General features: G+C 45.1%; 1 protein-coding gene across 1 annotated transcript; it reads right to left on the bottom strand.

Annotated features, from left to right (window-relative positions):
• Nucleotides 1–8,239: 8,239 nt before the first annotated feature.
• On the bottom strand, nucleotides 8,240–18,510 carry EIF1AX (eukaryotic translation initiation factor 1A X-linked). Its single transcript, XM_006266300.4, has 7 exons — nucleotides 18,298–18,510; nucleotides 16,404–16,487; nucleotides 15,146–15,249; nucleotides 12,338–12,388; nucleotides 11,324–11,405; nucleotides 11,104–11,195; nucleotides 8,240–9,599 (listed from the first exon to the last, which is right to left on the bottom strand). The coding sequence occupies exons 1-7, from the start codon at nucleotides 18,311–18,313 to the stop codon at nucleotides 9,594–9,596; spliced, it is 435 nt and encodes a 144-aa protein (XP_006266362.1). The 5' UTR covers nucleotides 18,314–18,510; the 3' UTR covers nucleotides 8,240–9,593.
• Between the last annotated feature and the right edge of the window lie 8,020 nt (nucleotides 18,511–26,530).

Genomic DNA, 26,530 nt, shown 5'->3' with positions numbered 1-26,530 from the left:
TGGGGCCCTTGACTACCTTGGTCCAACCCCTTGGCTGGACAGCATGGGAAGTCTCCAAGTCCTACCTTGTCCTGGAAGGTGACCTTGGTCTACCCTCCACCTCCAGGGGGTGCAGGGCCTGGTAGTAGGAGTCTATCTCCCGCTCACCATCCCTGATGGCGTGCAGTCTCTGGACTGCGGCCTGGAGCTCCTCCAGCTGGCACTCCAGAGACCCCAAAAGGGAGCAGACCTCACAAGGGAAGGTGGCTATGCTTCTGAATTGCTTTGGAGGCTTCCGATTTGATTCAGACCTTTTAGTGGGCTCCCCAATTCGATTCGGATTGAGAGATTTGGCCGCTGAATCAGGCTGAATTTCCTCCAAATTGAATTCAGCTACCGAAGCTTCGCACAGCTCTAATATTCAAATACTCTACATAAAGGGGCAGTTCAATGGAATATGTATGAAGGTATCTTTTTGCACCCCTCCCAGCATAACTCAGAATATGCTTTGGGTATGATGTTTAGATGGAATGAAATAAGTCATAGTTTCATAGTTGGTAGGGCTGGAAGGGACCTGAGCAGATCATCAAGTCCAAACCCCTGCCATGGCAGGAAAAAGTACTGGGGGTCAAACGACCCTGGCAAGGTGTTTGTCTAACCTGTTCATTTTGGCATCAATGATCCCAAGGTCCTTTTCTGCCTCTGCACTGATGAGAAGGGAGTTCCCCAGCCTGTAGGTATGCTGCTGGTTCTTTCTCCCCACGTGCAGTCCCTTGCACTTGTCAGTGTTGAAACCCATCCTGTTCTCATCTGCCCACCCCTGTAACCTGTCTAGGTACGATTGCAGCCTATTCCTCCCTTCTAGTATGCCCACATCCCCGCACATCTTAGTGTTGTCTGCAAATTTGAACAGGGTGCTTTTTACTCCCTTGTCCAAGTCGCTGATGAAGATGTTGAACAGCGCGGGTCCGAGGACCGAGCCCTGGGGGACCCCACTGCCCACATCCCTCCAGGTCAAAAATGACCCATCCACCACCACTCTCTGGGTGTGGCCCCTCAGCCAGTTAGCGACCCATTTGACTGTGTAGGTGTTGACACCACAATTCCCAAGTTTTTTAATGAGAATGGGGTGAGAGACTGTGTCAAAGGCCTTCCTGAAGTCCAGAAAGACTACGTCCACTGCTGCCCCTGCGTCTAAGGATTTTGTGACCCGGTCATAGAAGGCCACCAGGTTGGTCTGACAGGACCTGCCTCTAATGAACCCATGTTGGTTGCCCCTAAGCATAACCTCCCTTGCTGGCCCCTCGTGGACGTGCGCCAGGATAATTCTCTCAAAAAGCTTACCCAGGATCGAGGTAAGACTAGCTGACCTATAGTTTCCTGGGTCCTCCTTCCTCTTTTTTTTGAAAATGGGGACCATATTGGCCCTTTTCCAGTCCTTTGGCACCACACCAGAGCACCACGAGTGCTCGTAAAGCCGTGCCAGGTGTCCCGCAATGACCTCTGCCAATTCCCTCAGTGTTCTGGGGTGGAGATCGTCAGGACCAGCTGATTTAAATATGTCCAGTCCCTCCAGAAGTTCCCTGACTAGGTGCTCACTGACTCTAGGCCTGGGAGCGCCTCCCCTGGGGCCTGAGGGGGTCCCGGTGGATGGGCTGATCCGGTCCCTGCTCAGGAAAATGGAGGCAAAGAAATTGTTAAATAGGTTAGCTTTGTCGTCTGGTGTGACAACCAGATTTCCTAGCATGTCTTGCAGAGGCCCCTTGTTACCCGGTACCTTCTTTTTGCCCCCTGTGTATTTAAGGAAGAACTTCTTGTTGTCCTTGATCCAGGTAACTAGTCCCAGTTCCATCTCCGCCTTGGCCTTCCTGACCACCCCCCTCCAGCCGCGAGCAACCAAGGTATAGTCCTCCCTGGTGATGGCCCCTCCCTTCCATTGGGTGTACACCTCCCTTTTAGCTAGGAGACGTTCCCGTATGCTTTTGGTGAGCCATGGGGGCTTTTGCGCCCTCTTGCCTGCTTTGATCCTTGTTGGGATTACCTCCCTTTGGGCTTGGAGGATTGTCTCCTTAAGGAACGACCACTCTTCTTGGACACCTGACTCCCCTCCCCTCCGGGACCTCAGTACTTCCCCAACCATTCTCCTTACCTCATTGAAGTCTGCCCTCCTGAAGTCCAGGGCTGCTGCCTTGCTGCAGGCTTTTGCCACCTTGCGCTGGATGAATTCCAGCAGGCGATGATCGCTGTTGCCCAGGTGGTGGAGCACCTGCAGCCCCCCCACGAGGTCATCGCCTGTGGCCAGCACCAGGTCCAAAAAGGCATCTCCCCTGGTGGGGCTGTGCACCTCCTGAGTTAGATGGAGGTTCTGTATTTCGGCTAGGAACCTACGTGAGCGGTCAGACCTGGCTCTCTGCTCTTCCCAACAGATGTCTGGAAAGTTCAGGTCCCCCATGATGACCACGTCTTTTGACCTAACTACCTCTGTGAGCTGACTTAAGAATTCCCGGTCTAGCTCTTCCCCTTGGTTGGGCGGTCTGTAGTAGACCCCCACCGTTAAGTCCCTTTCCCCTTGACTTCCTTGTGTTCTAACCCAGAGCACTTCAGTGTGCCCCTCCTCTGACCCAGTGCTACTTGATGAGGATGTGTATTCCTCCTTGATGTAGAGCGCCACACCCCCACCTTTCCTCCCTGTCCTGTCCCTCCTGTACAGCCTATAGCCCTTGATATTCACCGCCCAGTCATGCGTTGCATCCCACCGTGTTTCTGTGAGCCCCACTATGTCTGGCTTGGTGTCATCCAGCAGGAGGGTAAGTTCTTCCTGCTTGTTCCCCATACTGCAAGCATTTGTGTAGAGGCATTTGAGGCCTCCTGAAGATGTGTGCACTGTCCCCTAATCTGAGTACTGCCCAGGCCCCTGTTGCTTACCTGGGTATTCATTCTGCTCATCGTCGGTCTAGGCAGGGCTGTTCTTGTGGGTGTCGCTTGGTTTAGTGGTCCAAGGCTTCCTCCGCCCTCATCCAGTGCAGTAATTTGACCAGACTTTCTTATTGCCAAAGAGGAGGCGGCAGAATGCGAGTGTTCGTTTCAATCTCCACTTCTGAGAGTTCTGTATCTAAATCTCACTCCCAGTTTTTAATGTATGTAGCTTTGGAGGGTTTTTTGCTTAATTTAAACATAAAGTTATCCTAATGAACAGTAGTAATATTGTGGCCTTCCATAGGAGCTTGAAGTTTACTTTGTGCACTGAAAGAATTGTCACAGCAAATGTTATCTACACTGATAGAAGGCATAAATAGGAAATCAAATTGTCAGCCTATAAACAGAAAAAATGTTGATTCCATGATGACAATGATTCTCAGGTAGGATGAAATACCTACCAAAGCCCCTTAAGAAACCTGGTAGTTCATGGGTAAGGGAAAACTACATGGTCTAGAATTGGTAGAGAAAAACTGGATACCAAATGCAAGCAAAATGGACTAAATGAGTCTTGAGGTCTTTATGTATTTGAGGCATCTCCATCTTTACTAGTGATAGACTCTGCTGAGATGACTAAAATGGAAAGCATTTCTGGTCAGTATTGTATGCAGCTCTAACATTCCTTTTTTAAATTAAAATTTTTGCACATTAGGAGAGGAAGCCTTTTCCAAATAGGTCAGACAGTTCCCATGATATGAAATGAAAAGGCATAGAGTCAAGTTAAAGAATTCTCCTATTGTCCTGACTGATCAAGTCCAGGAAAGAGAAATATGAGAGGACATGTAGCTAGGTTTCTCAAGTCTGGAATAAAAGGCTGCAGCAACATTGCAGAGCTTTGCTAACAGCAACTATGCCACATAGCTACATTACTGGAGACCCCTAGTGGAGATGCCCTATATGCCAGTGGAGTTTTTTAACTGGTATGGCAACGTCTAGCCAAGGACTGTTGGCCTAGCTACATTAAGGAGCATGATTTTTCCCCCACATTTCTACCCAACAGAGATATGCCAGCAGAATGTTGTAGTAGAGAATCAGAAGGGCATCCGCTTTTGAACTGGGATTTCCATCCTAGAGTTGAAGATTTTGTTTTCTTGTTATAGCTGGCGTGGCTTTATGGTTGTAAACAGATCAGTATAGGAAATATCACATTGCTCAAACACTGACCTGATAAAAGAGTCCTTCAGAGACCATTAATGGCTCCCAGGGAAATGGCCAAGTGGTTTGTCACTGTTACAAAAACCTGCCAGATGAATTACTGAAATTTGCATGCATGCCAAATCTATAGGACAATGGCTTCACTGCATAACTGGGTTGTTCTGGAATCTCCTTGCTCACATAAAATATTGCATTGCCTATCATTAATTGCATGACAGGAGTAAGAAAATTTGTGTAACTCAGGTGAACTGTCCTGGTCTCTAAAATGTCTCCTCTTTGAACTACCTGTCAGAACCCATTGTTCATATGCCTATAGTACAGTGGAGAATTCCATACTTTGATACAGAAGGCACAGTCTGTACCTAGAAGAAGTTCCTGCCAAATCGCAGCTTCTTTGCACGGTGGAGTTTTCTGCTGCAGAGGAGAACCCCGGGTGCAAAAGAGTTCCCGCCAATTCGTAGCTTTTTTTGCAGGGTGCATTTCTGAGCTGCAGAGAGGAAATGCACGTTGCAGGCAGTTCCCGCCGTTTGTATTTAAATTTGAGTCCCGCACTTGGCTAGTTCTAAATTATTCACACGTGGCGGCCAGCAATTGGCTTGCTAGCCATATAAGAGGTTGAAGCAGTTTCCGCCCAAGTTGGAGAACTCCACACGCACCTCGTGGAGAGCTCTGAGCATGCTGTGGAGCCTAGCAAACTCTGCGTGTGTCTTAGAGAAGAACTTAGCAGCCTGATCAACCACTAAGGACTCCCCGTCACCAACCCAAGGGGGTCTAGCACACCCCCACCCGAGACGTAAGACGACTGCCGGCTCGAACACCCCAAACACATTTGCAGACCGACAAACGAATTCTGTAATTTCTGCCCGACCCCTGTACCTGTTGCAACTGTAATCGAAGCAAGGTTCTGACCTGCACTGTACGAGCAGTGTAAGTAAAGCAATCTATTTGTTAAATCAATATGCTTGAGTACCTGACTCCACTCCAAGCGTCACAAGTACCCACCCGCCAACTAGGGCTCCTAAAGCCCCGAACCCCGCGCCGCGGCTCTCGGCAGCGACACTACCAAACTGGTAAATGTACTTCTCACACCATCAATGAAGCAACACTTGATGTGAACTGTACAGGAAGCAAAGAAAAAGAAACACTTTCACGTACCTGTTTTTGGTTCTTAACTGTTGACTGATGCTAGATTGTCTTGGATTTGAATTTGCATATTTATTCAGAGATGGAAAGCAGGCATCACTGAGTCTCATGAAGGTAGTTTTACATTGGACTGCACAATGGCAATACATTCATAAGGCAACATATCTCAAGAAATACACATTTTTCCTCACTATTAGAAGACCCTATGCCAAGTCACTGGTGGTCATGTCATCCAGCCCTGGGTCCAGAAATTTGGCAGTGGGGGAATGGTGGCAGCATTAATTGCTGCTCTGCTGTTGCCAGATTTCCAGACCTGTGGGGAGTCCCCTGGGCTGGATGATATGGCCAGGATACACTGGGGACTGGTATGTGGAGTCACTCCACAACTGGATCTGGCATACAGGGTCAGGCTGGATCTGGGGTGCAGGATCAGACCAGCATGCAGCCAAAACCAGGGCTAGGTTGCACGCGAGATGGGACGGCTATGCACATCTGGATACAGCATGCTGGATCATACCCTGCATATGGACTCTGCTCTGCAGATCCCACTCATTTGACCTCCAGGGCTGGAAGGTTGAGTGACAGCATCATGCAAAGGTGGGCTGTCAAGCCTTCAGCATAGTACAATGCATGAGGAATATGATAAATTCCATTTTTGAGTTATAGTCATGTGAGATTTGGTCTTATCTTCAAGCTCAAGGACAACAGTAAGATTTACTAAATACTGCATGTGCTTTACCAGACTTGAATTTCCCTGTACCAAACACTAAGATATGGGTATGCTGTGATGTCCTATTTCCCAAGATATGCTACCACTGCAAGCAGACACTTTGTGGAACTTTTTGGGATTGCTGGTAATCACCAAAACAGTATTCTGAATCGGTAATATGCGTTTCTGACCACAAACTCCAGAGCAAGCCCACATGCAGAGATGCTTCCAGTTGGTTAAGATCCCTGCAGTATCAGATCCTACGCACAAAAGTCTGAGGGAGCAAGGAGCATTGAAAGTCTAAGCACTGGTTCTTTAAAGGCACAAAGGAAACCAATTACAGCCTTGAAGTACCATTTTACTTCTTGTAAACATTTTAATTGAGGACCGCCTTGTAGAGAAGCGATACAAAGAATTATCCCTTCTGTGCTGTAAAGAAGGCATAAAGGCTAGAGTGCTTCTTAGAAGGAACAGAAGAGTTAATGGCTGAAGAAGTTGGCAGGGCATCAAAGCTGAGAATCATTCAGAATAAAAATCAACCGACTCCTTATCGGAAGTAGGCCTCAAACTTACAGGTGTAATTAGGCCTCTCTACATTCTCCCCCACACATCTGGAAGTGGCAGTGCAGAAAATACTTTTTTCTTTACTGTGCCCTTTTTCTAGATATAAGGAACACTGCCCTAGACTAAACTGAGACCTGAATAAACCTCTCTATTGTATGCTTAAGGTTCAAATCGTCCTCAGTAGATAAATCTACAAATTAGCTGTTCGTCTACTCAGGGTAATCATACAACTTGACCATGATTATTGCCAGTAGGTATGACCGGATAACCCGACTTGCTGGATAGGTCTCATGAACTCTGGTGCATTGTGCACACCTGGGACTGGTTGAAGGTTGGGGGAGCAAAACTGCATAGGTGACATAAGCTAGCAGAGACAGAAACTAACCATGCTTTTTTCTGCATTTGCTTGCCATGGTGTATGCTGTGAAATAAGAATGGTCCTGAGAAGGATTACCCATGCTGTGCACAAACTTCTTTGTTCATCCTCTTGAAGAAAAGCTTCTATTTTATTTAGTGGAAGATAGCTAATATGCTGAACTAAAGCAGCAGACAAATCTAAAGTTAAATTGCAGAGCTTTTAGGAGAAAAAAAATGCAAACAACAGTGGCACCTACTATTGTAAGAACAAGTAAGACTGGGAGAAATATCAGAAGAGCATTCTACTGCTAGTGACTGACAGGTCAGACTTCCTACCTGCAAGCTGAAGTAGTTGTGTAACTTCCAACAATGACAATATCATGACACACTTGTGCAAAATGTACACATTTCAAAATATGCTTGGCCTCTTCAGTTAAATGCACAAATGGAAGATTTAATCCATCTTCTCTAACATTAATACCAACATTTTAATGGTTGCACAATCCAGCAAATTCATCATCAGTTGTTATGAAAAAAAACCCAAAACAAAACAAAAAACGCACAGCCCAGGCAAACACAGGACTCATGTAGTATGAGCTTTCAGCATCATCCTTCTGGCCAAATTTTAAGGCCAGTCATCTTTACGGCTTCTCAAAGTTCCTTAGGCACTCAAGGGAAGTGGTTTAAAGAGGGAAATGGTTTTAAAAAAATCTACTAGAGATCCTATGAAACTTAATTCATAAATCAGATCCTGCAGCCTACAAGTGAATACACAGCTCAGCCGAACAGAGCAGGAAGTTTGTAAACAATGCATGCCTGTTTCCAAATCTCAGAAGGTGTAAGTTTCTCTATACATTTGTGAACATGAAATAAATTTTGCAGAGAAAAAAAAAAAAATGTATACTGAAAAAACATTCATTTCCTCTGAAGTAAGAGACCACTTCAGCAAAGAGATACTAGAAATCTATAATGCACTGGACATTGGGGAGGAAAGTATGATACTTCGGCCAAACATTCAGACAGCACTTGGAAAACCTTTAGGCTGTGGGTTAGTCAATTCAGTTTAGGTTAGAAGGTGTGTGCTAGGGCCCAGCAGCTGCTACCACTTTTCCTTGCAGCAGCATGGGGAAAGCACTTGGAGCCAGCACTTTTCCCCACGGTGGTAGGGAAAAGTGACTTCTGCTGGAGCCCCTTGCCAAGAAACAACTGAAGCCGACACCTGCGGGCCAGATCAAATGGCTCTGCAGGCAGGATCTGGCCCACCTGCTATAGCTTGCCAACCCCCTACTCCAGGAAAGTTTGGTCTGAATATTCAACCACTTTCAAAATGACTGTTTAAAACAACGAGACCAACTCTTCATGTTTTAAGCTTGTTTTCTCTATTGGGATAGTCACTTTACATCAACCTAATAGACTGTATAATGAATACAAGTGTCAAGAATCAAATTTATATGGCACAAAATAAAGAGTTAAATTCTCCATGTTATCTTGTCTTCAGAAATGTCAAATTCAAAATACATAATTAAAAAGACACAAACTAAGGCTACTACATGAAAATATTTGCATGATGATGTTAGTCTTTATTCAACTTCTTAGCTGTAACTCCTCCATTCAGAAGCTGGAGATAAGCTTTCCACTAGTTTGTCTCATTAGTTCTGGATAAAAAGATTATAATTTTTCAATTTATATTCAGTTATTCAATGTTTACACACTTTAATGTGATACCTTACAATGTATGGAACTTAAGATCAAAATAAAAATTTACTTTTAACATAACCTTTTTATAATGTAAAAATATTATATATATAATGTTTAACAAACCAAGGATGTGTAGCATTTATTTGGGTCAAGGAAAAAGTATTTTATGTATGTTTCAATACAAAAAAACCCCTCCACTAGCTGTTAAACTGTTAATATTTTGTATCAATATATCACTGCTAAAATCGAATGTCACCCAATGTTTAGCTTCTGCAACTATGGTGTAACTACTGTACTTACAAATACAGAAGAGTGATTAAAATGTGACAGTTTTAAACAACTGCAAATTTGAGATGCTGCTTGCTTTTTACATTTATTCCTCCCCACGTTGTGGCAAATTTACATCTTTGAAATAATGAGTGCTGAATTATCAAAAATCAGTATAAAAATAGCAGCATGCTAGTAAAACATGAAAAGCAGATCCATACATTATGGATTTAAATGCAGATTTCTGCCTTTCTTTTATATTATCAAAGTCTTTTCAAGGTAGCTTCAAGGCAAGGGGTATATGGCCAGACACTGCATAATATGCCTAGACACTAATCTGAGCTGGGTATTTAATCAAAATCCATAATTACAGGGTAAACAATTTTTATTTCAAAATTCAGGTTTAACTGGAAATGTAGTGATGAAAGCAGAAGAGGCAAGACCTTTACAGCAGATGTAACCGTGTCTTTCTTACACCCAGAGGAACAAGCTCTTATTTTTCAAAGAGCCTGCAGTTGTGGCATTTTATTTAACCTTTATGATAATCCAGCATTATCCATTTCTAAAGAAATATAAATACTTTAAAACAAACATTGAAAATAAATCCATTTGATGTAACAAACTACACTCATTATTGATACGTTTCAGTCTTCTTAAAAGAAAGGGACTTTACCCAAAAATCAAAATATCAATGTAGAACAATCCTTGGAGGAAAAAAGTTGGAATGTAAACCTCTTAGCCCAATTTAGATCTGCAAAAGAAAAAACAGAGAAACACCACGTTGAGAAATATTGTTCTGACCCTATGAAACAAGCAAACAAGTTTGTCTTCAAATGCATTGTAACGACTTCTTAGCTTAAAATGAAAATCCACAATAAACCCATTCCATAAGGGATTTTATTTTTTAATATTCAGTTTCTCTTACTGCTGTTAGCACATAAGCCACTGCCCCTTACCACCCACTTGATCATCAGGTTCCATGTCCCTGCACAGAAGTTAATAAGCAAGGGTTTCAACAAATCATCATTAGAAAACAACCAGACAAGGACTATGACTTTCCTGAGGACTAGGAAACAAATAAAACAAAAACCAACTAACCAAACAAAAAATTAAAAAGAAGAAAAATCAGGATTTAAGGGAAAATTCTAATTCAAACCATAAGCAGTTTAAGCTGTTACTGGCAAAGGGAATTACTTTAATTGTTCTTTATAAGCATGTTCCAGTGTGGAAATCACTAACTTTCTCACATTTACTGTGGACTTGAACCTATTTAAATCCTATTACAGACTTGCTGAATTAAGTAAAAATGCTTCAGCCATGCTGCTTTGTATGGTTTAATTCTGCTCTGATGCCTTGCTAGGGAACCTTGTTTTCTTGCCAATCTTGATGACTGATGCAGCACTTTCCTCGCTTCTGATACAATTCATTATTAATTCTTAGCAGTATTAGGTGTACTATTAATAGTTTCATTTACCACAGCTCCATTAGTTTACAAAAATGCAGCACACTGTTTTGTAGCATGTATGCATTTGGAAATTCAGATATTTTTATTTGGATATTTCTAAGGCGACGAATAAATACAGGTCACCAGTGAACATTACTGGAATAAAATTAATTGCTGAAGTTAGCTACACTGTAGCAATCAGATTTAACACTTAATTTGTTTCTTCCCATTAAAATGTTAAACCCCAACCTCTGATAGGTCTAAAGTTCTTTTTCAAGCAAAAGTCTGTAGCAAAAGTCAGAGTTACATTTGACATCCTCCAAATTTTCTAATTTAAGATGCCATGTAGTGGTTTGCAAGGAAGGTCGAACAGTTCAAGAGCTTAGATTATATAGGACTAATTTTGCAAACAGTGCACCTTCATATTTTAAATACCTAAAAATAAAAAGGCATAATACAACTGACTTTTTAGAATTTAAGTGATAGAAAATATGCAAGTTATGTTTTCTACTTAGAGCTTAAAATTAAAAGTACATTAATCTGTATGGAATAACTGCATGAATGCTTAAGATAAAACTGTTACATGGCCACAGACCAGAAGGTCTTTGTTAACATACCTTTTCATGGAACTGACGAAAGAGTGAGTGAATCCTGTTTTAATCAAAGGCTGGGCAGCCTTTAAGAATCATTATCTACCTTGGTTAAAAGCTTTCAAAGTTTTACCATATCACACTACCCAGATTAAGTATCAAAGCAGAGAATATCATCAGGGATGGGCAGCTCATGCTTAACATTACAATGTTTTACTTACATCATCAATATCTTCATCATCATCGCCAATATCATCAAACTGGATTTCATCATCATCACCAGGACCAAATGTGTCTGTTTCATTGATTTTAGCTAAAAAGCAAGACATTAAAGTAACAATTAGGAAGAGAGAGTTGATGTATACATTTAAAAAGAGGTCAGAGGGCTGTTGGGTACATTCACTCCCCATGTCTTTCAGTGTGATGTTGAAAGATTCTTACCATGCTCTGGAAGTTCTCCGTATGCCTTCAGACTTCTGGCTTCATCTGCATTATATTTTAGAATGACATCAGCCTTGTTATCCTAAGTAAGAGGTTGCTTAAATGTATTAGTCAGCATTGTAGAAAGGTTTCTGCCTCCTATAATTTCACAGGCTAGCAAGGTCTCTCTTATTTGAACAGTAGAAACTTATACTTTCTGAAACCCATTTCATTTTTATTAATGAAATGAAGAATAATGCGTCTAAACATATTCAACCTAAATCAGACTGAGTAGATCAGATCCTGACATGATCCTATTACACAGGCCATCTCTAAAAAAAAAAAAAAAAAGAAAATTTAAAGATTAAACATTCTAAATTGCTCTTCCTTCTTTTCTCCCTCCAGATACAACATCCACAACAACACGTTCTTAAGTCTTCTGTCAAAAAGGCACAGCTTTAAATGAATTATACAGTCACCCAAAGCACCCAATAGATTGCTACAACCATGTTGTATAGTAATGTTATTTTCATAATCCAGTGGGCCACAAAATTCACTGAAAATTTTGCAGTAAACATGTAAGTCTGAAAATCTATTTTTTACAAGACTTAAATTGTTACAATAGGAATTCAAACATGTGCAATGCAAAGAATACATCTAATTGCTGGTCCAGTAGCAGCTCTGAGAATGTGTCTTCTTAAAATGGTCTATTTGCCATTGAAAGGCATAAAAGCTATACACAAAGCAGCAAGCTGAAAAAGGAAGCATCCCAATGCCACTGAGTATTCTCTGCCACATACATAAGGAAGAGAGGAATAGAGGATTGAAGAAGTCATAACCTATTTATGATGGAATTTCTGTGCCACACAAGACATAATAAATATATTAAATGTTGTGTGTGGTACACTTAAGTATACTCTGGTACAATTAAATGGAAATCCACTCAGTGCTCTTTAGCAGACATTTACTAATAGTTAATGAATGCTGTGCACTATTAATTGTAACAGTTCAGTGGTAAACGCATAGAATTTTTACCTGGTAGTCTCTCAAGCCAACCAATATGATGTCAGATGTATTTATCCAAACCTGAAATCCAAAAATAGGAAAAATAATGCTGAACCATTCTAAACATTCACATCTTTCTGAGAATGAGCAGTTTAACAGTAGTAGTTTCACAGTATTCCCATGTCTAATGAAGAATACCAGCATAAACATAAGAGTATTCACATTTAGACAGCTAGTTTCAATATTAACATAAGACCCCCACTGCTGGTCGAAGTAAGTTACTCCAACATATCACAGAGCTATATAAAAAGTATGAATAAAAGCACTGAAAAGGGCTCTCACCTGATGGGTGGCTACTAAATGTTAAAGTTTGGTGAAGAAATCTAAACATCAAGCAATCATTCTATTGCTTAAATTCCACAAAGGATCAAGTGAAGAAAGAAAAAAAAAGAAAAAATGGATGAACTACTTAAGGGGAGAGGGAGTTGGGAATCTGAACTGGATTGTTTCTGGTAGGCCTTCATGTTAATTAGTAAAATATACATTAAGCATGTCAAGTCCTTATTGATTTCAGAGCTGTTATTTTTTTTGTAATTCCTATCAATACTGATATTTTGAGAATATATTCAAGCAAAAGTATTAAGAGGAGTGATTTTGTGCTTTAAAGATACTATTTTGTGCTCTGAAAGCCACATACATTTGTGTTTTCCATTTGGAGAACGTTAGATGAAAGAAAAAAAAAAGTTCAATTATTCACCTCTCCATTATTCCAGTAGCCTCAGATGTTTTGGAGGTCAGCAAAAAAAACCAAACCAAACCAAAAGTGCCTTATTAAGGTGAGGGAACTGTTAACTCAAGGCCCCCTATACTACTGCAATTCAAATTAAAATGCATTAATTTGTGTGAATACACTTACACTGCATAAATACTCAGGAATTATATTTATTGGAATCCTAGTATCTACTGTCACCCTATAATGTATTGTCCAGACTGGATGTTGGTACCATAACAGGAAGAGAAGCAAATAGTGGGTCACTTGCAGATAGGGTAGAGATCAACAACAGAGGCACCTGGTAGAGAGACATTGGCTTGAACCCATGTGGTAGGATGTCTCTCGCTCCTGGCTTAAACGAATTTTTCCAAAATAGAACACATACTAGAAGAACTCAGGGAACTGAATTTTGTGCGAAGGTTAGTGAACTGAAATATATAATATGACCTATGGATCATACCCCTTGCCAATAAAATATAAATTCATCTCCTGCCTCTGTAATGTGGCTTTGCAAGCCTGGCTGTCACACAGGAACCTTAAAGCCTGGAAAGAATCCTAAATTCTCACTGTTTGTGGATAGCAAGGTAGAACTGAAGCAGCAGTAGCCACTCCTTGAAACTGGTTTCTCTATTATGGAGCCTGTTCTAATATTTAGCAACCCTGTTGATAATGATGACAGTGCAAGTGGTGGTTGCCTCATTTCCATTGATCACATCTAGTTTCACTGCTCTGGAAAGTGGGGAGCACATCACACAAATCTTCCTTTTGCACAAAATCCATCACCCTCAATAATACTTGTACAGTAAAATCCATGTTAGAATTTAGAGCAAGTAGTCTTAAACCAGAATTTTAGTTCCCAGGACAAAGCTTCCAAAAGGAGCTCTTGCAGAATGTAAGCAGGCAGAAATTAATGAGCCCAACACATCCCCAGAAAGTTCTTAACTGCAGCACACAATTTCAGAGTGCTTCTGAACTGCTTGGATTCAATAACAGTTTCGTGAGATATAGTTCAGCTATTCTGACAAGAGGCTACCTACAAATAATTCATTTCACTATTACTGGTCCTTACAAGTGGAAATGGGTTTTCCTTATTGCTCAAATTTGCTTGAGCCATAAGAGACTTAACTTTTACTTTACTGTAAAGCATTAAGCTGCAAGACTGACCAGTCTTAACCAGACCAAAAAAACTGAACCGATCAAAGCCAAGATATAAGCCCAGATGCAGACAACTTCCATGTCAATATCAAGGATAGTACTTTAGAAACCCCTTGTTTAAAAGACTTAATTGGAAGTGCTGTTGAAGCTGGATGGTTTGGGGGCTGCCTACCTAGTTCCCAAAGAGTACAGCTATTTTGCAAGATAACCTTTGTAAGCATGCAGATTTTAGTGCACTTAAACGTGAAGCAAGGTTATATCTGTGCTGAGAGCAGCCACAACTGCCAAGCAAGATAATATGCACATCTGCATGCTTCTGCCAGTCCAGACTGGCTCAGATCAGCAGCTGTACTGCTACAATGTGGCATGTGCTCTAGGATAACACAAGATTTTGAGTGGACTCTGGCAGCCAGCTGAAGTCCAAATCCACTTGTGGTGGGGGGAGGGAGAGGGAGAGAGACTACTAATAGGGCAGAGTATTATGCCACTTCAGAAAGGCTGTGGGATGGAAGCAAAACAAATGCTTCTAATGCAGAGTAAACACAAGCCTTAACATTCACTATAGTGGTAGTACCATCTTCGAGATATTTATACAAAATAAAATGTAAAGCTTTTAATAAGCAAAAACACTTCCCTTGAAACTGATGCAGCATTAAAGAACCAGAAAATTAAACAGCTACAAGTATGTTTTAAAACATACTTACTACATGGATCTCTTGTCCAGGACAAAAAAAAAAAGAGTCTAATAAACTAAACTGTAAAAAACCTAACTGAAGGAATATTTTTTTACTTAACTGTATTCTTTCATTTTGAAGTGCAGTTGTAGCTGTAGCCACATAGATTTTCTTATGATTACATACCAAGCACAATGGACACTCATTTTATTTTCTAGTTAAGTGATATGGACTTACCTTTTTTCTCAACTTTCCTCTGATATGACATAACCTCTTTACACCATCAAAACATAATGCCTCCAATCTTCCATTTCCTAACATCTTGATCACCTGAGCATACTCTGTAAGAGATCACCCAAAATCTTCAAATTATTACTACAAGGTAATTGTATAAAAACAGGCAACAATTTATTTCATTATATTGTTAAGCAATTTCCACAGTGTAGACGGCTTCCAAAAAAAGTGACCGTAAAGAGAATTATTTTGTTTTCACCTTTTCAATTTCGTGGAAATATAAAATCTCAAGATCTAACATGAGCCCGGAACAGCCATAATCCAAGCTATCAGAGGGCAACTTCATAGCATTTTTCCAGTAATGCTTACCTATTATTATATTTATGCTTCATTTTCCCCAACTTATTTTAATTATACAGAGGCATATATTATTGTCACCCCGTGTGGACAATTTGCAAAGACTGATCCACCACTACCATTTCTACCCGAGTTGATAAAAGTCAAGCAGATTATCAGGGGACAGAAAATGCCACCTGCACAGCATCATTTCCTTATAATCTTTTCACGTACACCAAATGCTATCTTCAGGGAAATTTCTGTACTTAGATGGGTGTTGATGCTGGACCCCAGTGAAAAGAGTTTGCATACACCAGTTTTCAACTGATAAATCTGAGCATGCCCCTCTGCCCACCCTCTGACTGGGCTCTGCTGTCATGTTACCCCTTTCTCCAGTACAGCAGAGCATCAGTACTTTTGAGCATCTCTTGGATTATGAAAAGAATTTTTACATCCATTTCTCTCAGCTTCCACAGTTGTCTCCCCCTGTCTAGTAAGTAGCTCCGGCACTACATTCAATGTTGCTCCCGATTTACCCAAGCAATAAATACTTACCCTTTTCGAGTCACAAATAGCCAAACAGATCAGATTACTATATATAAAGTGCTCCAATGTACTACTTGTTACTTCAAAACCTAATTGAGTTCCTCCCCTCCTTGCCTAGGAGTTCCAAGGACTCTTTACCAGCATGGTACCTCTGGCCCAAGGTGGCTGGATGCTGCTTCCACCAGCACACCAATAATGACATTTATACCTAGCCTAAAAACTGGAACATTCATTTCCTGCGCACCCAAAATAATGTTGTGGATCTCCGACTCATCCAAATGAACTGTGGAAACACCCGATCTACCGCGTATAGGAACTTTCATTGTACGACACCTATAGCCTGAGACTGAAAACATTTACGACTCGAGCAGAATCTCACCTTGTCCATCTTCCTTGAACACCAATTCCCTTTTTTCTGATTCATTCTCATTCTTACCTCGTCGTCTGTTTTTACCTCCTTTGCCTAAACAGAAGGAAAAGACGTCAATAAACATGGTTCAGCAGCCCATCTAAGTGAGTGTCTCAGAAAACCAAAATGGAACCTTCTTTGATCTGTGTAAAACTAAGGATGTTTTCTCATTTTGCTTCTGCAACTTCAGGAGTACTTTTAACTCAGCCCCAAATAGACCCTGCTTGTTAAGAAATCAAACTAGGACAACTCAAACCGTGACAAAGTCAAAGAAACTGCCTGAAGGTAAAAGTGCAGGGAGTGAAAGGTAAGTTGCATCTTCCTTATAAAGGTGATGCGAAAGACGTGTTTCCCTTTGCGCTTTGAGTAGCCCTGCAAAGTCAGCAAAAAAAATAAAGGGGGGGGGGGGGGAAGAGACTGAAAATATTGTGTCCAGAGTCTGCAACACATCCCTACTCCATTACTGGTTGCTAGTCCCTGGAAGTGACAGGGCTGGGACACATGAAAAAATAATCCCATGGTGGTCAGGTGCAGGGGAGAGACTGAAGATTCATTCACACAAATACAAACCCCACTCATGGGCCTCAGAAAGACACAGGGGAATAACTGAGTGGCGATCCCTAGTCACTGTCCCTGCTATCCAGATTACAGGTAACCTTGTGGGTAGGCTACTGATAAGAGAGGCTGAAACAGATCTATAGCCCAACATTTTATTGCTTGCACTTTAAAACAAAAACAAACATTTATCCCACAGTCTATTTGCCTACTTGTGACAGCACAACATAGACTCTCACTTATACTGGCTGGGGAGACATGAAAGGAGAGAGGAAGGGGACATGGAGGTTGGCAGACAGTCTTCTTGAATGTTCTCAGCTCTCCAAATTCCCTTCCAGCCTACGCCCAATATTTAGAGAGAGCTGATTCTAATATTTTAATAAATGACCTCTGATTGCGTTAATTTAAATGTTTTTGTTGCACTGACACTTTGGGAACTGGACTGAACCCAGCTCTCATGAACTTGGAAGGTGTCAAACAGCTGGGACTTATATCCTTGGTCCTCTCCGATAGAGCCATTCTTCTTTTTACAAATGACTGAAACACCTTAAAAATAAATTATAGCAAAATAACATCTAATACATTTGATTATGTCAACTGCTACTACTGCTATTTTAAAATAAAGATCTTAAAACAGTAGTAAGCAGCGATGGATGGAACCAAACGGCCAGGGCATGGTGTGTGTAGATAATATTTAATACGTGCTCCTCCTTTATCGTGTCCCCTCTGTGGCCTCCTGCTTTGTTTAGCTTTGTTTAGACAAGACACGCGGATGAATAGCTTCCGTTACGTGGCCCACCAGGCTAGCTGTGACATCTGCAAAGTGTCATGTTGCTACGGCTCCTCACAAACGGGCTCTGGGGCCTGCTGCTTGGCCTAGGCCCCTCCAACACAGCCCGGCCAGGCACCCCCCTCATCCCTAGCCACCCCCGCAACGCCCTGGACCCCACTCCTCAAACCAACGGCCGCAACCGCTGGCGCCGTGACGTCACGGGGGCCCAGACCGTGAGGGGGGCTGGGGGGGCGGCCCCAGGGTTCGAAGCTGTAGTTAGAAGCGGCCAACGGGCCCGGGACAGGAGCGCGGTGCGGGCGGACAGACGGGCCCGGTCCCCTCCGCCAACACGTATGTGCGTGCGTGAGTGGGGGGGGGGGGGGGCGCATCCACAAGGCCGGAACGGGAAGAGCAACGACCCGGGCGGCGCAGGCGCCCTCAGCCCCGGGGAGCGTCTCTCTTCCCAGCGGCCCAGGCCGTGAGGCGGGACCCCGCCATACACGCAAGGCCGGGGCGTGGGGGGTGGGAAGGCCTCACCTTTATTCTTGGGCATGGCGGCGGCGGCCGCGGGTCGGCGCGAACGGGGAGAAGCGGGCTCGGGGCCGGGGGGCGGCGGCGCGCAACTAGCTCACAGGTCGGCTAGGGGCGGTGGGCGCCGGGACGTCGGTGAGCTGCGGCGGAGCGAGGAAGCTGCGGGTGCCTCACGCGCGTTCCAGCCTCGCGCTGCCTTGGCTGGGCTCCGCCTGACGCTCGCGCGGCCCCTGTCGGCCGGCGGCCTTCACTGCGCCCCTCCGCTGGGAGGGGGCGGGGGCGGGGGCGGGGCTCGGCAGGGGCAAGTGCGGCCAGGTGGGTTCTGCCTAGGGGAAGGAGGCCGGTTTGGAATCTCTCCGGGGCTGCAAGCTTCCTTTCTCCCCCTACCCTGCGGCTGCTTCATTGGGGCTACGTTAAGGATCATGCGTGTACAATGTTTTCAACCCTTGTACGATCAGTAATAGGAAAAAAGTGTTCAAAACGTAGGAATCAGAAGTCGTGGTAGAGGTGATACCTTTAATCAGACAGACTAGATTTTTGCAAAAAAATGTCTTTAATTGCAAGCTTTTTTTTGTTTTTTTGCTTTGTTTTTTGTTTCTTTTTGCAAGATATCACCTCTATCATGAGTTCCAATTCATGTGGTGTCTAAACCGGTACAGCTACAACCTGGAAACCTGACAAAATGTAGGATTATTTTTTGAGGCAGCTCATTGATGCGGCACGTGCAAAGCCCAAGTCATTGTTAGGGAGTCTTAGCTGACTTCTGGATTTCTTTTTTTTAATTTAAGTTTTCTGTATTCCAAGCCAAATTAGCCAAAACAAATTCCGCATCTGAGAGTCAGTACAGAACCATAAGTGGTCCTACTACTGGCAAACATCCTCCACCCCCATCTGGGGCTTCATGTGTTCCCAAAATCTTTGGCAGGCATCCTACTTGCAGGCCCAAACCCAGAGGCTTGGGGTTCAGATGCCCCTGAGTTTGGATTACCCCCAGCCATAGGGATGCAGGAGCAAGCTAGGGAGGAGTCTCCCATTTCCATAAAGTGGGTATAAAGTCAAAGTTAGCTATGCATTACCTATGCAGGTACTATCCCATGCCAGCAGAGCAGTCTTCCCCAGGTGTAACTAGGAAGCCACTATAATTAATGATCATGGTATTTTCCCTGCTAGGCAAACATAAGACTTCACCTGATCCAAGCTCGGGAACCAGCAGCGGGAAGGAGAGGAGCCAGGCACACGTGTGTCCCGCATGCACTTGTGCCCCCTTAACCAACTGACTGACCGGAGGCGGCGGTGGCGGCAGCAGCAGAGGAATCAGCAGCGGGGGCAGCAACAGCTGATCCCCTGAAGGTAAGTGGGGTGGAGGGACCCGGCGCAGCTGAGCCGGATCCGGAGGGGAAGCCCCCCGGGTCCCATATAGCTGAGCCGGTAGGGAGCCGCGCTCCCGAGCCGCGCAGCGCGAACAGAGCGCGCAAACAGGCGCACTCTGTGAGAGCGCACTGGCGTTTGCGCAGGCGTTCACCCAGACTGAGCCCATGGGGGAGCTGATGTCCCCCTACCACCTGGCCTGTGGGGGGGCCGGGGGGGCAGAGATTGGGGGCCCCCACACCTGTCCGGCAGGTGCCCATTTTGGGGCTCTGGAGGTGCAGGTGAGGGAGCTCCGGGAGGAGGTTAGCAGGCTGAGGGGGATCAGGGAGGCGGAGGATGAAATTGACAGATATTTCCTTTCCCTGCAGGACCAGGCGCGGAAGGAAGAAGCAGCCCGGGGAATGCCCTCCGCAGCAGGGTGGCAGACGGTCACAGCCAGGACCGGAGCAGCTCGCAGAGAATCGGTACCAGCTTCTCCAGTTCGACTGGAGAACAGGTATGAGGCCCTGGTGATCCTGCAGGAGATGGAAGGGGAGGAGGAAACCCTTGGGCAGGAAGAAACACCACATTCTTCACACTCCGAACAGATCAAGAGATCCAAGAGGACCCAGAGGAGGAGGCGACGAGTGCTCGTCATAGGCGACTCCATCCTGAGAGGTATGGAAGGATCCATCTGTCGCCAGGACCCCTCAGCACAAGAGGTATGCTGCCTCCCTGGAGCAAAGATTCGGGATGTGATGGAGGTAATCCAGGCCAGGATCAAGCCCACCAATTACTACCCCATGGTCCTAGTCCATGTGGGTACTAATGATGCGGCCAGGAGAACCCCTGATCACCTGATGGCAGACTACAGTGCTCTGGGTGGCGTGCTGAAGGAGTTCGGTGCACAGGTGGTATTCTCTTCCATCCTACCAGTGAACGGACGTGGAAGACGGCAGGAGAACTGCATCCGAGAGACCAACTGGCGGCTTCGGCAGTGGTGTCTCAAGGCAGGCTTCGGCTTCCTGGACAACGACCCGCACATCACGACGAGGGACATGCTCAGCTGGGATGGGCTTCACCTGTCCCCCAAAGGTAAGCGTGTGTTTTCTTCTAGGTTGGCAGATCTCCTCCGGCGGGCTTTAAACTAGGCTCGTCGGGGGGAGGGGAAGATGAGGGCGGGGAAAGCTGTGGACCACCAAACCATGTGGCACCCACAAGGACAGCCCAGCCTGAAGAAAGAGAGCATTGGGAACCTGAAAGCCATGGGGAGGCCAGCACTACGGCACAGGTAAGAAACGAGAAGGTAAGAATCAAAGGGCCCCTTGGGACTCGGAGCTGGGGGGCAGCAAAGGCACCAGTCGCAGGGCTCAAGTGCCTATATACTAATGCTAGGAGCATGGGAAACAAGCAGGATGAACTAGCGCTCCTGCTTGCACTAAACACCTATGACTTAGCGGGGCTAACGGAAACCTGATGGGATTCATCCCATGACTGGGCAGTACATATTGAGGGCTATAGATTGTACAGAAAGGACAGGGTGGGGAAGAAAGGGGGAGGGGTTGTGCTCTATGTCAGTGAGCAATATACGTCAACCCTCATCAAGACGGAATTCAAGGATGAGGAAGTAGAAGGATTGTGGGTTAGGCTACATGGGGGGCAAGGAGAAAGGGATTTGGTGGTAGGGGTCTGCTACAGACCCCCACATCAAGGGGAAGAAAGAGATTCGGGGCTCCTGAGGCAGCTCTCGGAGACCATAAAAGCTAAAGAGGCGGTAGTCATGGGGGACCTAAACTACCCGGACATCTGCTGGGAGTCACAGACAGCAAAGTCCCACCGCTCACGCAGGTTTCTAACCTGTGTACAGGACCTCCACCTGACTCAGGAGGTACACGGTCTCACTAGGGGGAATGCCATACTGGATCTGGTATTGGCAACGGGAGATGACATGGTAGTGGACCTCCAGATCGGTAGCCATCTGGGGGACAGTGATCACCTAATAATAGAATTCACCATAAGACGGCGAGTGGGTAAGGTAACTAGTAGGGTGAAAGTGCTAGACTTTAGGAAAGCTGATTTCCATGAACTCAGGCGATTAGTCAAGGTCGCACTGCAGAGTAGGAGATTTGAAGAGATGGAAGCCCAAGAAGGGTGGCTGTGCCTTAAGGAAATGATCCTTCGGGCACAAAGCGAGACGATCCCTGAGCGAGGCAAAAGAGGAAAAGGGGCCAGGAGGCTTCCCTGGCTGACCAGAGAAATCCAGAGCAGCATAAGGGACAAAAGGGGAGCACATAAAAAGTGGAAACAGGGAGAGATCACCAAAGATGAATATACCTCCTCTGCTCGTGCTTGTAGGGAGGCAGTTAGACGGGCCAAAGCTACCATGGAGCTGAGGATGGCAACTCAAGTAAAAGACAACAAGAAATTGTATTTTAGATATATAGGGAGTAAAAGGAAGGCCCAGGGAGGAATAGGACCCCTGCTAAATGGGCAGAAACAATTGGTGACAGACAGGGGGGACAAGGCTGAACTCCTCAATGAGTTCTTTGCCTCAGTGTTGCTAAGTGAGGGGCACGACAAGTCTCTCACTGGGGTTGTAGAGAGGCAGCAGCAAGGCGCCAGACTTCCATGCGTAGACCCTGAAATGGTGCAGAGTCATTTGGAAGAACTGGATGCCTTTAAGTCGGCAGGCCCGGATGAGCTCCATCTGAGGGTGCTGAAGGCACTGGCCGACATCATTGCAGAGCCATGATTACAGAGCCTAGCGGACTCCAAGATGAACATGAGTCGGCAGTGTGACGAAGCCATCAAAAAAGCCAATGGCACTTTATCGTGCATCAGCAGATGCATGACGAATAGGTCCAAGGAAGTGATACTTCCCCTCTATCGGGCGCTGGTCAGACCGCAGTTGGAGTACTGTGTGCAATTCTGGGCGCCGCAATTCAAGAGGGATGCGGATAACCTGGAGAGGGTCCAGAGAAGGGCCACTCGTATTGTTAAGGGCCTGCAGACCAAGCCCTACGAGGAGAGACTAGAGAAACTGGATCTTTTCAGCCTCCACAAGAGAAGGTTGAGAGGCAACCTTGTGGCTGCCTATAAGTTCATCACGGGGGCACAGAAGGGAATTGGTGAGTATTTATTCACCAAGGCACCCCCGGGGGTTACAAGAAATAATGGCCTCAAGCTAGCAGAGAGCAGATTTAGATTGGACATTAGGAAGAACTTCACAGTTCGAGTGGCCAGGGTCTGGAATGGGCTCCCAAGGGAGGTGGTGCTCTCCTCTACCCTGGGGGTCTTCAAGAGGAGGTTAGATGAGCATCTAGCTGGGGTCATCTAGAGCCAGCACTCTTTCCTGCTTATGCAGGGGGTCGGACTCGATCGTCTATTGAGGTCCCTTCCGACCCTAACATCTATGAATCTAAGAAGCTGACTTCTTGATTTGCTGTCAACCTTTCTTATGACTGCTTGTTTGGAAATAAAGGCAGGCTTCAACTTTGATGACCCAGTTCTCTCTCACTCGCTGGTGTCTTACAGGGAGCTATATAAAGTTAACAATAAGGCTTATTTGCATTTTTTTGCAAATTTTTTTCAGTGTAGGGTAGTTTTTCAGCAAATACGGTAATTTTGAGCTTCGAATATGATAATTTCATATTTAAGACCTGGCAATGCTGCGGGGCCCCCACCTGTGCTGCATCCTGCCATGGTGCTGGCACCTAGCTGTAGGCTTGGCCCTGGGGCTGAGGTGGTAGCAGCCCCCAGTATGTGTGCACTGCCTGCCTGCCCTCAGACATGGGGCACCTGGGTGTGGGACTCTGCCTATGGGCAGCGACAGAAGCTGTGGGTGGCACAGCTGTGCTCCCAAGTCAGTGTATGAGCCTGGGGCATTGAGGAGCCCCAGCCAGTGGGCAGGAGTCATGTGTCACTGCCTGGCTAATAGGGCTGCCCCGCATGCAAAGAGCAAAGAAGCATCAGCCAAGAGGTGCATCCCCTTCTGCATACTCGGGCTCTCTCCTGATTGTGCATCCACTGCTCTCTCTTTTCAGTCAGACATATGCACTTTTTCTTAAATCACAGCCTGCTTTAGTGGGTGTGACGTTAGTCAGTAGGGTTAATGATCAAGGTTATTTAGATCCACTTACTCCAGTAGTGCCCAACCTTTTCACCCCTTCCAAGTTATGCCCAGTTTGGTCCTGATTTGATCCAGGGCAGCAGGGCTGTTCTCCCAAGTCACTGCCTGAGCATGGGGCGTTGAGTAGCCCCAACTAGTGGCCAGGGGCATGTGTCTGCCTGGATGGGGGGAATGGCACCCACACCAGGTACCAGTTTGGTCCATGGGCCTGATCTGGCACACAAGGCGACTGTGGCCAGGAGGCCATCCTGGGGCATGGCAACCACCTCCTTGGGGCCCAATCCCAGCATGCAACAATGTCCTGCCTAGGGCCCAATCTTGGTACACGGTAGCTACCTTCCCCAGGGCCTGATCTAGCTGTGTGGGTACTGGAAATTTGGCAGCAGTGGCAGTGTTAATTGCCACCAAAATTTGGGCCTGTAGGGAGCCCCAGAAGCCATGTGACATGTTGTGTTAGTCTGAAGTCAAGAAGAAAGTACTTTATAGACTAACTAAAGTACACTGTGTACCACTGTCTATTAACCCCTGATACTTACAGAGAGAAGGCAGCAAATTCACGGTGGGAGTGGGGTGCGCAGCAGCTCCTTTAATTGTGCAGGCTCCCCTGTGCGCCCCGCACCCATTGATTGGTGGAGGGACCCTGTTACTTGCCACTCACTCCTGATTGGGAGGCAAAAACCAGTTTTAAATATGCCACCATTTTTGCTGCTTGCTGCTAATTGGCCCAGGGGCCCTGGCAACCCCACTGTCTATTGCTGACCACCTGGGAGGCAAAAACAGCACCATATTTAAAACCAAGGTTTTCAGCTCCCTAGTGATCAGGAGTGAGGGAGGGAGGGCACATAGGGAAACCTGCAAAATAAAAGGAGTCACTGCACAGCTGTAGGTCCCTAATTATAGGGCTGTAATTTGGTATAGGAAGCTGAGGTAGGGATAGCTGCTGGAGAGTAAGCAGTCAGGAAAAGCTAAAGGTAGGGGCTATGAGTTACTGCTTGAAAGCTAGTGCAGGGCCAGTGGTAAAAATTGGGCAGAGCTCCAGGTGGGTTTAGAAGGCAATAACTGCAGCTCAGTTGCTCAAACTACAGCACATGGGAGGAGCTACTTATTAAACATCTCTGTGACAGATCAGAAGAGTGTGTGAGCAGAAGAGGTGGAGCTTAGGGGAATATAAACCCAGCTCCTGAGCCAGAACTGACCCTAGCAGGGAGAAGAGTGTCTGGTACTCTGGGCTGCTAGAGGGTGAGTCTAAAGGCAAGCTCAAGCACCTGGGAGAGTTGGAGGGAGCAGCAACTCTAATGGTGGATTAAGAGTTTGCAGGGTTCTGTTGCTTGCAAGTTTGTTAGGCATTTCTGAGGCCTGGGATAGGTTGAAGGGTGGTTGAAAGCCATGAAAGGACATCCTAGGGGGGTGTACCTGACAGATATGGTTTGTGGAGGTTGGTAGGCTTGTAAAGGCAGGGTAGCTGCTAGTGAAGCAGTGGGGATTCTAGTTAGCAGGCCTAAGGCCTGGGCTAGATCACTGAATAAGGGTTAGTCAGTGTCCCTGAGCAAGAGATGGCACAGAGGTGCAAGGGAGGGAGATAAGTGGGGCCCAGAGTTAAATGAGCTAGTTTCTTTAGTACTGAAAGGAAAAGGAGGAACTTGAGTTATGGAGCCAAGCCTGATTATGTACAGGGCCAGGAGATTCATTTTGCTGACCAGCTGGGTCATTCTGCTGACTCTCACTGGTTTCTGATGACAGCCTTCCCAATTGCATAATCATTTAACCACGAAGGCATGGCATGCAAAAGAGCAGGGTGCTACCTTGGGAGACTATAGTGGAGAAAATGGGACAAGTGAGGCTGCTAGGGGGTACTACCACCATCTTTGAAGGTGGAGCCTGTTGCAGAGAGAGAAGTATATGTAACAAGCTTTTGTGGGCTGAACCTCGCATCATCAGATGCTAGCTGCTCTTTCTGTCTCTTCTATTGGCAAAAGCCATATGAAGAACTAAATTAAGACAACATTAAAATAGTGTAGCATTCAGGAGATCAGAAATATGGCAGATCTAGTTGTTTACCCCCTATTTTTGCCCTCTTGCCTGTGTGAAATCATATGGCAGTTTGTAATTAGGTGATCATTTATTCTCACATAAAGTAAGTTAATGTTTTAGCACAGGCAAGTATCTGGAGAATGTTTAAGAGCAATACAGATAAATTAAAAGCTGTTACATATAGGAATTACAGCTCTTGCTTGAAACTGGTTTACAGTTGAATTTTGGAACAGGACAGTGCCAGAGAACACTGAAATGGGTTGTTTTAAAAGGTATGTACAAAGTGACTGATTAAAAGTTAATGTATCTTCCATCATCCAAACTTGAGTCAAAATTCCTTCTGGGACCATCTTCCTCTTTGCCATGCTGAAAATGTTGCAGTCCTCTTCTCTTGTATGTATGTTACATTTTGGTGGCATGGAAGCACCTCTCAAGGCTTTAAGTGTGTTTTCCAGAATTACAAACTACTTAAGAGGGGTGTTGCAACTAGATGTAGAGATTAGAATAGGGTAACTTGTAGCAACCTTTTTGTGGTTTTAAAGACATGTTGAAAAGTAGTAGGGTACTAGATAGAAATAAAAATGTACGTGGTGCTAGGATACCTTATTCATAGATGTTAGGATTGGAAGGGACCTCAGTAGATCGAGTCTGACTCCCTGCCCTGGGCAGGAAAGAGCACTGGGGTCAGATGACCCCAGCTAGATGCTTGTCCAGTCTCCTTTTGAAGGCCCC

This window comes from Alligator mississippiensis, chromosome 1 (assembly GCF_030867095.1).
Source record: "Alligator mississippiensis isolate rAllMis1 chromosome 1, rAllMis1, whole genome shotgun sequence".
NCBI classification, from domain to species: Eukaryota; Metazoa; Chordata; order Crocodylia; family Alligatoridae; genus Alligator; species Alligator mississippiensis.
This window is presented reverse-complemented; position numbering and strand designations above follow the sequence as displayed.